Here is a 15078-nt window from a genome sequence, read left to right as displayed (position 1 = left end):
AACCCAATTATGTATCAACTTGGTAACAATCACACAGAAGAAAAAGTAGCAAAAATTTTTGAACAAAATACTCTGAACTCTAGCCCCAGTGGGATATATAGGATATATAGGATAAAAAGATATATATATATATATATATATATGCACATATAGGATATATATATAGGATAAAAAGAATTGCAGAGAAATCTTGAGCCTAGTAAGTTTACTGCTTTTAGTGACATTTGCATAGCAATTCTGAAACTATTATGTGTTATATGAGTAAGCAAATGACTAAATATATTAATTCCCTGGGATCCAGAATTCTCAGAGGTGCAAATATGGAACAGGAAAAGAAGACCTAGGATATTCGGGTGAAATTTAGAAGCACCAGTTCTAACTCAGGATTTATAAAACTCCCTATGTGCTAGTGTAATGTGTGTATTTCTTAGCTCTGTCCACATAAGGAATGTACTTAAAAAATAAAAGAGACAAGAGCTCTTTGATGAAAGAACTGACTCCAGAGCTAGCGCAGAACTTGGAGTGAACCAAGAACACCCTGTGCTAGAAAAAAAGGAAGTGCTCAAAAATTGATGGAAACATGTCAAAGGATAATGAGAAAGACTCCCACTGGCCAAATCTGGAACAATTAGAGAATCAAAATGAAAGACAAGAACAGAATAGAACCCATTTTATGTAAGATAAGGACTCATGTGGCAATACTAAAACTAAAAAAAGGGAAAGGGACAAAAGGGAAATTCTTCTGTATAGAAGAATGCCAGCTAATAAAAGTGAAAGAAATGAAAAAAAAAAAAAAAAAACAGAAAAATCACTGTTTTAAAATCAACAGAGTAATACATGATTCAGGAACAAATCATCAATGAATACTAAATCACCAAATCAGAAAAACTGCTAGGGAACAGGACAGTCCCAGGATCTGAGAGTACACAGATCCCTTATTAATTACAAAAAGAGAAGGGTACATTTACAGTGCTGAAATCTGGTAGACACCACCTTAACCAACTGTGTGCCTCCTGATATGATGCACTAAAAAGGACATAATATGACTTTTGTAATATTCCTGTCAAAAATGATTAGCTAAACCTAATCATGAGGATTACCAGATGTACCAAAATAGAGGGATATTAAAAGAGAATAAACAAACGTAAAAATTAAATATAATGGATGATACTTGTCTAGATGTGGTTGCAGGAAAAAGTGAAAAAATAATCTGCCATCAAGGACATTACTGGGACAACTGGGGAAATTTGTACATGGGTTATATGTTAAGTGGTAATACTATATCAATGTTGCGGTCCCTGAATGTGATCACTGCACTACAGTTATACAGAAGAATGTCATTCTTGGCAAACTATAGATTGTTGTGTTGAGATTTCAAATATGATGAAGCATGCTACTTTCTTTCAAATGGCTCGGCTTTGATGGGGAGAAGAAGACTGATGAATCGATCCTCCCAAAATCAAATTTTTAATAACAAAAGTGCCAAATTTTAAATAAGTGGCCTATTTAAGTGAAGGTACATGGATGTTCACTTTAACACTCTTGTAACTTTTCTGATGATCTAAAATGCTTAAAAAAAATTCTCATAAAGAAGGTACTACTCTAGAGGCAGGGTTGGGAGGTGAGCAAGATAGGTTAAAGGGGTCAAAAGGTGTAAATTTTCTATCATAAAATTAAGAAGTCATAGAGATGAAATGTACAGCATGGTGACTATAGTTAGTAATACTGCATTGCATATTTGAAGGTTTCTAAAAGTTCTCATCACAAGAAAAACTAAAAGTTCTCATCACAAGAAAACAAAATCCTATAGCTATGTATTCTGATGGATGGGAACCAGACTCTTATGGTGATCATTTTCCAATATATGCAAATACTGAATCATTATGCTGTACCCCTGAAATTAATATAATGTTATATATCAATTATACCCCAACTTAAAATAAAGAATGAAGGGATGGATGGATGGATGGATGGATGGATGGATGGATGGAAAAATAGAGAGATGGATGGGTGATGGGTGTTCAGAAGAGGTCACATTGAGCTAGTCCTCAGGGGAAAGTAGAATTCAGTATTTTAGACAAGAATAAGAGAAAAAGGAGGATATTCCCTAATTAGGGTTATTAGCAACTTCATACAGAGTGAAGGAGATGATTGAATAAGAAATCTGTATATAAAGGAGAAATTGTAGAAGACCTGAAAAGTCAGTAGATGTTCATAATTGAAGTAAATAATTTTAAAATGAAAAGAACTTGATACTGTCAGTACAATGAAAAAATTTTAAAGATATTAAATCAATGTGAGCCATAATACATCCTTGCCAACAGACCTAAAAGATAAAATAAGAAAACCAAAACAGAATGTCTAGAAAGTATGCCATAGTTACTCAACTTTCTAAATTGCTTTTATTGCTTTTGACTTTAAGCATGGTATTTACTCTTCATTTGACTATATATAATCTTAGTAGATCAGTTTTGATTTAGAATGAAAGAAAAGGGTGCCTGGGTAGCTCAGTCAGTTAAGTACCTGACTCTTGATCTCAGCTCAGATCTGGATCTCAGGGTCCTGACTTAAACCCCACATTGGGCTCCACATACATACATATATACATATATACATACATACATACATATATACATAAACTAACTAACCAAAATGTCCTCTGTTGGGGTGCCTGGGTGGCACAGTTAGTTGAGTGTCTAACTCTTGGTTTCAGCTCAGGTTGAGATTTCAGGGTTGTGAAACTAAGCACCACATCGGGCTTCACATTCAGCACAGAGTCTGCCTTGGTTCCTCACTCCTCTCCCTCTGCCTCTCCCCTCCTACCACCAAACAAATAAAGGAACCTCAAAAAAAAAAAAAAAAAAAAACTGAGGGTGGGTGGGTATTAGGCATAAGTGAATCAGGGTAGCTTTTCAAATTATATTCCCTCTTTTTTTTTTTTCCCATAGATTTTATTTATTTGAGCGAGAGAGAGAAAGAGGGGGAACAGAGAAAGAAAGGGTGAGTCAGAGGGAGAAGCAGATTCCCTGCTGAGCAAAGAGGCTGACACAGGGCTCAATCCCAGGACCCTGGGATCATGAACTAAGCCAAAGGCAGATGCTTAACGAACCAAGCTGCCCAGGTGCCCCAAACTGTATTCTCTTAATAGACATACTCTGTATGTGAAATATCTAGAACTGTTACTCATTTTTACAAAGAACTCTGTTCTTATCATTTTTCTTCCAAACATATGGCCCTGTCAGTCTATCTTCCAATTCGCCATTTTTAATACAGATCTAGTATAAGTAATAACATATTTCTCTAATAGTACAAATGTGAAAATAAATGGCAATCTCTGATGTGCAGACACAACAGAGATTGTAGCTTACAGAAAAAAACATATCCCTGGCAGAAACCTTGCTGATCAAGGAGATTATTTCTACCACACTTAGAAAGAGGCTAAGTTGGAAATACAGATTTTATATAAATTCAACTCAAAGTTGACAAATAATTTAACAAAACTTTTAAGCACTATGCAAGCCAACAGCCATTTTGTAAGCTCTTTCCGGTCCACGGGCTGCCATATGCAGCCTCTGACTTTAACTCTAAAGTACTAATGGCATCCTTTAGTTCACTTAAACTTACTGAGAAATAACTCTCATTTAGTCACCTGGCTGTCATTTGAAAGTGTTATGATAAGGAATTTGAAATTTGGGTCAAACATCATCATAACCGCAATTTTTCACAAGCAATTTAGCATTAATTAATTACTGTCACTACTTTATCAGTGAAGAAAGAGATGCTCAGAGAAATTACATGACTTGCTCCAATAACAGAAAGCTGACAGAACCTGTACTTTCTAAATACAAATCTTGTGTTCTTTCCAATCACCTTGTGTTATGGTCTGAATTGTGTCTCCCCCAAAGTTCCTATGTTGAAGCCCTAACCCCCAGTGTGACTGTATGGAAATATGGCCTTTCAGGAGATAATTAGGGTTAAAAGAAGTCAGAGTACATTTTGGTTAGTTAGTTTATGTGCATATGTATGTATGTATGTGGAGCCCAGTGCAGGGCTTGAACTCACCACCCTGAGATCAATCCAGTGAAAACAGGATTGGTGTCCTTATTTAAAAAAAAAAAAAAAGGAAGACATACTGGGGTGTATGGTCACAGAGAAAAAGCTGTGTGGGGACACAGCAAGAAGGCAGTCACCTGCAAGCCAAGAAAAGAGGCCTAAGAAGGAAATCAATCCTGATGGCACCTTGATCTTGGGACTTCTAGCCTCCACAACTGGGAGAAAATAAATTTCTGTTGCTTAAGCTGGGCAACCTATGGTATTTTGTTATAGTGTCTGGCAAACAAATAATCTTAGTATCTCAAAATTAGTACAGTACCACGATCATAAAGACAGTTCAGAAGGCATTATATATTGTACGATATTTGTATTTAATTCAGCAATTCCATCCTCTTAACTCCGTATTTCAAAAAGGACACCAAAATCTTGAAAGCTAAACCTGACATGGATCATTTGGTCCACAAACATGTATTTACCTCACACTGTATAAAGAGTTGAGGGAGAAAACAGTGACAACAGTATAAACAATTTAAAAAGATACAAACTAGAATAAAAGATACGCCAGAAGTATGGTGCCAAGGAAGTGTTCTAAGAATGCAGAAGCTCTGAAGTAATATAGAAACAAAAAAAAAGAAATCATAAACCTTGTATCTTCAAACTATTTCTTAACCCAATACTGCTTTTTTTTTTTTAAAGCAGACTGTTTTTTTACAGTAGACAATGTTCCATGAGTCCATGCAAATATGTTAGCAAAAACTGTATCAACTTGTTTTTCACTTTGATTCCCCAAAGAAGGACACAGTCATAATGCCTTAATAGGACCGACTGATAGTATTGTGCATGCCAAGCACTGTGATGCGAGTACTATACACGCTACTTCAGTCAATCCTTACAACTCTGCCCTCACAAGGCATTATTGTCCCCCTTCTCACAAATAATATAACACCTAGAGTGTCTTTTGTATTTTATCATCAAATATCTCAAAAATGATACACCTGGGGCGGCCAGGTAGCTCAGACGGTTAAGTGACCAACTCAAGATTTCGGCTCAGGTCCTGATCTCAGGGTGGTAAGATCAAGTCCCAAGCCTGCGTTGGGCTCCACGCTCAGTGGGGAATCAGTTTGAGATCCTCTCTCTCTCCCTTTGCCCTTTCCCTGCTCAAACGCTCACACATGCACACACTCTCTCTAAATAAATAAATCTTTAAGATAAGAAGAGATTCCTGATGAAGCTAACACCACAAGTACATTCTCAATCGAAAAAGTTCACCACTTCTAAAACAAAATTGTGAAGTCCTATCTAGATATTTAGAGAAGACCAGTAACATCCGCATACTCCTCAGGATAATATAGAGATTAAGAATAAATTCCCCATTATATGTTAATAAAAAATTTTTTTTAAAAATAAGATTACAGATAACAGCAGACATTGGTCCATGTCTTCCTGAAATCTTGCTGAATTAACATTAGAAAAGATCTCTAACCAGGAAGCGAATAAAAAAAAAAAAGAATAAATTCCCCAAATCATATATATTTCCACTGAAAACCAACTGAATTAAGTTATTAGTCAAAAATCATCAAATGTCAGCCATTTATATACTTCAACTTTAATATATGACCAGTAAAAACAAAACACCTTACTTTAATTGAGGTGGCTCTTCCATGAACTTGGACAAAAATAAAGTACAAATAGAGAATTGTACAGAGGACGACTTTTCCTACAACACTTCTCAGTGATTGTGAGACTGACTCTGTCAGTTGGCTCTCCATGTGAGCTGGTCTTTTCATCCAAGATGACTTCATCTTCAGTTCCCAGCCTATTTAGTTTAGCTGTGTCTGACACAAACTTTATTTCAGTTCAACAATATATGAAATACCTGCTTACTATGTTCTAAGCCATTTTCTAGGTGTTTGTGTTTTCGTACCCTCCTCATTGTGTGTTCTCCCATTAAGTACCATCATGCTGAAGACATAGTTAATAGCCTACAAATGTCACTTGACTCAAAGAATGTACTAAATATCCCTTTCATTAAAAGCACAGGAAAAAGGAAAAGTCCTCCCTTCAATGAATAAGAATAAGAAAATATCTAACTTAAGTATATTAAAACAGAATCATTAAATTTCATTAAAAATATAAAATTTCATTAAAGTATTAAAAAAATCTATTACAAGCAACAGATTTTAGAAAACAAAAATGTAACTTTCTCTTCCAAGTACTGCATTCATTGCTGGAAAAATTTTAAGACATAGTAATGAAAAATCAGTAAGAGACCCAAACATTCAAGGTTTTGTCTTTTTTATCTACTAAAAATGCTTCCTTGTTGTCCTCTATAGCCTTGTGACTCCAAGTGTGCTCTGCAAACAGAAGCACCATTACCACCTGGAAGCCTGTTAAAAATACAGATTCTCAGATTTCATGTCCAACCTGCAGAATTTCCAAATCTGCATTTTATTATGAGTATGGAGGTGATTCTTATGCACATTAAAATTTCAGCACTTAACCTTCAACTTAGGCTCTTAACATGGCTCCTAAGAGCAATGTGAGTTTCAAAAATCTCCTGAAATTTCATGCAGAACTTTTTGTGAGTGAATACATGCATATTTCACTGGGAAAAGATTCCATATTTTTTTTTTATCAAACCCTCAAAGGAATATATGACCCCAACTAGATTAAGAATCACTGCCCTACAGGATTCTGTGCCATAGTTTAGAAGTCAAAATATTTTAGAAACTATTTACGCTGCTCTCAATGAGGTCTGTTGAAGAATGACAAGAATGAAGGTCAGAACGTCACAGTGGGTCACGAAAGACCTTATCTGAAGAATTTATTCACACCATGCAAGAACTATGCCAAGAAACCAGTTTGGAGACATCTAAATAAATAATTCTCTACATGAGGTTTGAGATTAAGAATGTGCACTTGAAGAAGATTCAAACTGAGAAGTAAATAAATAGAAGGTAGGATTTTTTTTAAGATAGGATGCCATTAGATGACAGTAAAGTGCTGAATTCTTGTTGCAAGAGCTCAATCAGCAAATCTCAAACAGGATTCTGTTTGATTTGGGATATATGACCATTTTAAAATACTCACGTCCAAGTACATTCTTACAATACTTCATTTATGAGGAGGCCTCAACACATTGTACTAGTCCCATTTTCTTTATCTTCTCTAGGCCTCAGAAGACAAAACAAAGAAGAAATATAGCACAAAAATTAAAACGGATTTGCCCAGGATCTTCGGTGAGCTTATGATGAAGAAGGGCGTGTATCCATATGGTTCCACTATATATGCTAACAATGGATCTGTTTCTTTCTTTCATCTTATCATCTAGCCATCTCTTTGGGGTGTGTGTTACCCAAAGCATAGACTATGTCTAACTTCTATTTCCTCAGGTCATAGAGGTGAATAGAATTTAATTTTCTTAACAGACATCCAAAATGTAAATAAAAGGCATTAACTGGACTTTGCTGATTCTGATACTGACTGTTGTCATCAGACAGTCAAGTTTTTAAGGCCCAATACTCGACAGTCTGGTCGCCAGGGTGGATCCCTACCTACCACACCAGTCATCCCAGGCAATAAGAGAGAATGCTAGAAAACATTCAGGAGGATGAAGTCTTCTCTGCCCCTTTCTATTTCTATAGATATCAGGTAAATGCCTGGTTCTTGTCTTAGCTCCATTTCTTATCCAGGTACAATATAAATTTTGATGAAACTTTCACACACTTTTAACTATTAATGTACTTCATTTATGTAATAAACACATCTTAATGAAGAATATGATGGTGGTGATACCTAACAGAAGTGGGCAAAAAAGAGTAACAAGAGAACAGACACTAACATTTGCTGACCACCTTCTACGGCTCAGGCACTTGTGCAATCCTGTGGGGTAGAAACTACTGTCTTTCCTTGACAGATGAAGACTAAGGTCTCAACAGATTAAATCGTTACCTAAGATTCCCAAGTTAGATGGTGACAAGTTTGAGGGTATAGTTCTTGGGTGAGAGGGGTATAGGACAGAACAAGGATGGGGAAGACAGTGAACCCAATTTTATCTGGAGAAACAAAACAATGAAAAAGAGCCCAACATTTAAAGGTAAATTGGTGACAGAGCACAGGCGTAAATGGTTCCTCACACAGGTCACCGGACATTTTTTAAAAAGTAAATGATATGAGCATTAATGATAATTTTTAAAAAAGAAAACAGAAACAAAAGGGCAAAGCCAGGATCTGAATGCAATCTGTATGATTCCCAAGTTCATGCTCCTAATCACTACATTCCCAAAGAAACTGATCCAGGTTATCCAAATGATAAGTATTTAGAAAAACAGTTTAACAAGTGATCTCAAGTGTCATTGCAGTTTTGTTTTTAAAAACACATTAAATATACTTTCAACAACAAACTAGGATAAAAATAGATGCCCTACTTAAGCAACTTAATCTTATTCTTTACCTGAAAGTGACAGAACTAATGTAAGAGATTATGGATATCCCCAGATTCCCAGATTCTCTATAATCACTCATATATTTATTCCCTCCAGAAATATATTCTCAACTTTCTGGGGCCTTTCTATATTTTCCGTCTATAACCCCTTTATATGCACCTCACTGTTTAAATAACATCTTCTGTCTCAAGTAATGATGTTCAGAGGAGTTTACCTAGATCTTTCTCTAGGTCAGGTAAAGTCTACTCTTTCCTTAATGTAGTACTGGGGTGGTATATAATCAAAAACCTTGAAACTTTAAAAAAAAAAAAAAAAAGATGAGTATATTCAAAATCTAAGTAATTAGAATCTAAGATACCATGGTGTATCTTCAGTTTCCCTATATCGAGGCCCATTTGTATTTAAAATGATATCTAATACCCAGAAGATCGCACAAGCTATGTTACATGGATAAACTCTTCCTCACATCTCAAAAATTAACCCTAACATTAGTCTTATTTCCCCAGTTCAAATGTTGGTTACCTCTTCATCATCTTCCTCATCTTCAACATCCAGAATTCCTGAATCCTGTTCAGACTTGGGGCTAGTGCTTTCTATCTCTGTATCAAAAATTGTGTATACATCTTTTTTAGATTTTCTCCTGCTACCTATTCTGGGTTGTTGCAAGACGATGTTATCCAGGTTTCTTTGTTGTTGAGCCTAGGATAGAAACACATACACACACATTGAAAAAGAAGAAGAGGAAAGAAAAAAAGAAAGAAACAACTTAATTCAGCATTCGAAGAACTTCTCATTTTGAACAAGTTGGTACCTTAAAGAATATACAATAAAATGCCTTAGGATATAGTTTTAGTCCCCAGAAATAAAACCAAACACATTAATACATACATTTTTAACCCTGAAGTTATCCATCTTGATTCATTTTCCCAGGAAAAAAATAATAATAATCAGTCAATATTATCAGAAGACTTTCCAAATATACCCACTACATCACCACAGAAATGAAGCCTATTCTCCTTCATCTAAGTAGCCAAGAGATTAGCACCTAAAGACTAAATACGCCTTTCCTACAAGACACAGGCCATGCTGGGATCATTGCTGCTGGGGGGAGGAGGGACAAGACCTTTTCAGGTTAGTGGACTCCAAGAACAGTTCTGTGGTTACAAGAGACCAATAGAATGTAATCGGGCAAATGAAACATCTTAATAGAGTAATTTGAACTAATCCTTGAGGATTGCATGACCTTAATCTGTGGAAAACAGAGTTTTAAAGGGTTTCTTCTTCTGGACTTTAAAAAAGGAAATGTAATCCCCTCAGCTTTACAAAACAGATTCAGATGGTGTGGTTTCGATCCATACAAAGAGTGGAAAGTGTGACTATGTGGAGTCAACAATGTAAGTATTAAACCACACAGTTTTAGAGCTAGAAGTGACTTTAGTCAAGACTCAGAAAACTGAGGCTAGAAGACAAAGCATTGGTTTGAGGTCAGAAGGCAAATTTAGTGGTAAATTAGAAGCTCAACGTGTGACCTCCTCAGTTCCAGAGGAAAGATATTCCCACTACACCAACAGTTCCTCAAAGTATGACAAAATATTTCCCCCACAAAAGGTTCTGTTGTCAAATACATGGGAAGCACTGTTGTCATGGACCCCTCTTGTAGGTACACAATGCACATTAACAGAATAAAAACTGAGAGAAATCCTGCCTAAGGAAACTCCCTTAATTTGGTTTAATCCAGCATGTTCCAAAATATTTCACAATGGAACTTCCAGTTGTTGTTTTGTTTTGTTTTTAAATAATACTCAGTGTCAGCCTAAGACACAAAGTTTAAAAAGGATGGCCTCCCAAAATACGTATTTCTTAATCAATATATGATATTTCTCCTTGGTGACAGGCAGAAATTAGTTCTGGAGATAATCAGAGTCTCTAAATATTCTGAATGAGATTAAGAAATTCAAGATAAATATTAAGTATGTTAGTCCAGGCACTGGTTAAATGAGACAATTATAATAGGACAGAGAAAAACTTGAACTAAGAGAGCTAGTTTCTGCCAAGAAAATGAAAAGAATCTACATTCCAGAGATCTGAATCAATGGACAAGCTTGTTTCCATGCATAATACTCACTGATACTTTGGTTTGACTTACATAAAATGTACCTGACTTCAGTAACAAACTGAGAAAGAGAAGGTACCCAAGAACATTTATGTTTGTACATAAAACATACTTATCCTCCAAGCATTTGAGAACCTAAATTAGATAGAACAGTCTTTCTCTTCCTCTCAAAAGTAGTAAGTTCTTTTCCACTTCCAAGTAAACCACACAAAAAGCGATTGAGGACTCTGGGGAGGCACAAAGGAAGGGAGAACTTCCTAGAACTTTCATATTTAAAAAAGCAGGCCCTGGAATGGAGTGATCACTTGTCTCTTAAGCTTTTCATAAGGTGGTCTTATTCTATTCAATCCCAAGTCATTTATTTTTCTTCACAATTGGTAAAATACTACCAGTATATCAAAAGCAAACAAGAGGAGACACATTTAAGTACTGTCATTTAAACTTGAAATGATACAAATCTGAAAGAATCTTATGGAAGCAATTTTAGGTCTTCTGTGATTTGTTCTTTTTAGGTGGCATCTGGTTTTCCATCAATGTAAGGGAACGTAGTTTGAGCCAAACAGGCGAATAAAGATCGCAAACCCTATAGCTAGAAATCAAAACACTGCATGCTGTATTCCAAGGCTCTATCAGTACTTGGGGGTCTCTCAAGATGATCAAGGCTTCAGTCTGTAGAAGTCTGCAGTGAGGGCAGATCTGCTTAAACAGAAGCGGCCAAGGTAGAAACACTGAAACTCAGGTAGAACAAGGAAATACTAAGATATTACCCATTATGGATACAAATGAAAATTACCATCTATCCAAACTGTATGTTATGGCATTGGCATGGGAGAAAGTAGACGCAAATATATACATGCAGGTAATAGATGCTAAAATTAAAATGCAACACTAAAGTCCATGAAAAACAACAACAATACAAGCTCTTCAGAGCTCTGTTCTAACATGCTAAACTATCTCACCAGGACCATTTCTTCTGTCCCTCCAGAGACAACCTTTATAGCCTTGAACTAAAGCGGAAATCAGCGGATTAATTCCTCCAACCTGTGTTGGAGATGGGGCAGTAGGATACCAAGTAGTCAGACCTTAGAAAACATTTAGGTGTTTTCTTTTTCTTTCTTTTTTTTCTTTAAGATTTTATTTATTTATTTGACAGACAGAGAGAAATCATAAGTAGGCAGAGAGGCAGGCAGAGAGCGGGAAGGGTGGGGAGCAGGCTCCCTGCTGAGCAGAGAGCCTGATGCAGGGCTTGATCCCAGGACCCTGAGATCATGACCTGAGACAAAGGCAGAGGCTTAACCGACTGAGCCACCCAGGGACCACAGTGTTTTCTTTTTCTTATTCTCTTTGTGATTAATTTTTACACATTTAATGACCTCTTCCTCAAAATTCCATCATACATATTCTTCTCTGATTTCCTAATATAAAGAAGTCAAGCCAGATCTCTTCCTCAAGCTCCCTTCTCTTCCCACTCTGTCCACTCTCCCAAAACCTTTACCCCATTGCCTCTAGTTGGGAGTTCCACCACCGCTTCACTTCCAACAAACCTAAAATGGAACTCATCTCCTTCTCACTAGAATTCCCCTGCATATTACAGCCAGGCTCTTCTTCTTCTTCTTCTTCTTTTTAAGATTTTATTTATTTATCTACAGAGAGAGAGAGAGAGAGATCACAAGTAGGCAGAGAGGCAGGCAGAGAAAAAGAGGGGGAAGCAGGCTCCTCACTGAGCAAAGAGCCCTATGTGGGGCTCGATCCCAGGACCCTGAGATCATGACCTGAGCTGAAGGCAGAGGCTTAACCCACTGAGCCACCCAGGTGCCCCACAGCCAGGCTCTTCTTACACCACATCATTCATCACACAGATTGAACATGAGGGAAACTGGGAGAAAAAAAAATGTACACAAGTCCACACCCCAACTCCATCCCAACTATTCTTGGACTCCACCATAATGGAAGCTGAGCCTAATTTTCCAGTGTACTTATTTGGTACTCTCCAACATGCATCTTCCACTTGGATCAAGTTCTACCACATACTATAATAGAAATAGCATGCCATTTCTCTACTGGATGACCCCTCCCTACCTGCATCCAGCCTGTCCTCTGAATCCCAACTAGAACTCTGCTTCCTTTAGGAAGCCTCCTCTCGCTGTGCTAACTCATGGTGCACCCTCTCCGTAGCCCTGCTTTCAGTCAAATATGTACAGAATGTCTGCTGGCACCAGGAATTGTGCTGCATCCCTGGCCTACAGAGAATAAGATGGAGTTCATGATCCATGAACCTCAGGTCATACTGTTACAGGAAGCATAGGTAGGCAAATAAGTGGCTCAAATTCAGAGCAATTAGCATAATAACAAAAATACAGGTATAACAACTGGACATAGGAGAAAGTAATTGTATCTGCTTGGAGGGGACACCAAATAGCTATCACAGAGGAAGAGGTAGCAAACTGTGCTTTTAAAAGATAAATATGATTTTTCCAAAGGGAGAGAGGTAAAAGAAGCAAACAGCTTGAGAAAAGATCACCATGTGTGAAATAACATTACCCACCCAAAGAATAAGTAATCTTGTATAAAAGCACAGGTGATAAAGAACTACCTAGAGATAAAGAAGCCATACAAAGCAGCCTCAAGTTCGCTAGCAGGCAAGAGAGAAACAGTGAAAGAACGAAAGCAGGGGGAGAACAGCATCGGCTTTACAATTCAGGCAAGTTCTTCAGGAGCAGAGGAGCAGGGTCAACTGGGAGAAGGTAAAGACTAGGAAAAGAAGGGGCGCCTGGGTGGCTCAGTGGGTTAAGCCGCTGCCTTCGGCTCAGGTCATGATCTCGGGGTCCTGGGATCGAGTCCCGCATCGGGCTCTCTGCTCGGAAGGGAGCCTGCTTCCTCCTCTCTCTCTCTGTCTGCCTCTCTGCCTACTTGTGATCTCTGTCAAATAAATAAATAAAATCTTTAAAAAAAAAAAAAAAAGAAAAAAAAAGACTAGGAAAAGAAAAACCAATACAGATCACGGTAACAGTCCAAACAACAATGAGGAGGACTTGAATTAAGGTAGCAGCAGATAGGTAACTGGCAGAAGAAACAGAATTTACTGATTGCAGTGTAGTACCTAGAAGAGAGGAAGAGACTAAGAAGAACCCCAAGTGTTCTGGTCCTGATGACTAGATGGTGGGGTCATTCCAAAGAGAAGAACCACGGAAATAATAGTTGAAGGAAAATAACAGAACGGAAATAAAAGTTGAAGGAAAAGAGTAAAGGAGTTCAGTAAACCTTCAGTATGTAACTCTTCTCTCTTTGAAGATAGGAAACATGTTTTACCAGTCTTAGAATCCCCCAAACCCAGATCCAGTGACACATACATAGTAAGTTTAGATAAATGTTTCCTATATAAAGGCCGTGGACAACAAAAGGAATGTACGTAAGAATGAGGTCTGGTGTAATAAAAGAGATGACTGGGATGTTCTCCTACCTACTAAAAGATGGGGAACAAAACAGGAGGGGGGGAAAAGGAGAGGGGGAACACCCATAAGAATGATCTACTCTGAACTATTAACCTAATATGTCTACATATGCTAATAAATAAAGTTTTATTGTGAAAATACAACTTCCAACTTACCTGACAGTAAGACTCCGTTAAAATTCTGTGAATCAGACGGCAAAGGCTCCCGTCTTGATCAACCCAATACTGACCTCTAGTGGATTAAAGAAGTACATACACATGACCTTCAGAATCAGAAACCAGTTGAAGGTTTGGGGGTCTGATAGGATTACAGGAACTTCAATTATAGGGTACGATATATATGGGGAGGAACCTTCTTGGAGTCAGACAAGTCTTTAAATCTAAGCTCTTCAACTTTAGTAATCCTATAGCCTTGGAACGAAATTCTTTCGTTCTCTGTGTAACATCCCCATCTATTTAAAAAAAAAAATAAAAGTTAAAAAAATGTACCTCAGAGCTGTCACAAAGGTTAACAATATTATGAAAAGCACCTTGAATTAAAAAATAAGTCAAACAAAAAAAACACTAAGAATTTTTAAGCTCTGTCTTCTCTCTGAAAATGAAATAGGAACCTTGTTTTTCTATCTACCATAGAAGCATGTGAGCTAGCCATATTTAAGATGCATGATCATTAATGGCAGCTAATACTGCTACACACTGCTGCTCAGTCTTGCCTTTGTACTACAGTTCAAGTCTGACAGATCTGTCCTGACACCTCCTGTGCTCCACAGCAGATCTTCTCTGTCTCAGCTTACTCCAGCTAGAGCATCAGCAACCTGCTGTGAGCAGCCCTGGGAAGAAGGGTCACATAGCAGAACCTAAGACCAACTCTCACACTTACACCACACCTCTAGCTTCCTGCCCTGGGGCTTTGGACACCACAAGAACTACGGAGCATTCATGACTCTCAGCACACAAGTGAGACTGCCCTTGACCCAAGAGCAGACAGATGAATGCTTCCCCGTTCTGTTCTTCCC

General features: G+C 37.4%; 1 protein-coding gene across 3 annotated transcripts in view; it reads right to left on the bottom strand.

Moving 5' to 3' along the window:
• EXOC6B (exocyst complex component 6B) overlaps positions 1-15078 on the bottom strand; it is a 604005-nt gene that overhangs the window by 345159 nt on the left and 243768 nt on the right. For 2 of the 3 annotated variants that reach the window (XR_014315086.1, XM_082744029.1), the window contains exon 7: positions 9021-9197. The exons of the other annotated variant lie outside the window; for it this stretch is intronic. Coding sequence is in view for 1 of the 2 variants with exons in the window: in XM_082744029.1 (XP_082600155.1) it covers positions 9021-9197 (177 nt within the window). In the remaining variant the exon portion in view is untranslated. The remainder of the gene's footprint in view (positions 1-9020; positions 9198-15078) is intronic. 3 annotated transcript variants of the gene reach the window in all.

This window comes from Mustela nivalis (assembly GCF_964662115.1).
Source record: "Mustela nivalis genome assembly, chromosome: 8".
Taxonomy (NCBI): Eukaryota; Metazoa; Chordata; class Mammalia; order Carnivora; family Mustelidae; genus Mustela; species Mustela nivalis.
This window is presented reverse-complemented; position numbering and strand designations above follow the sequence as displayed.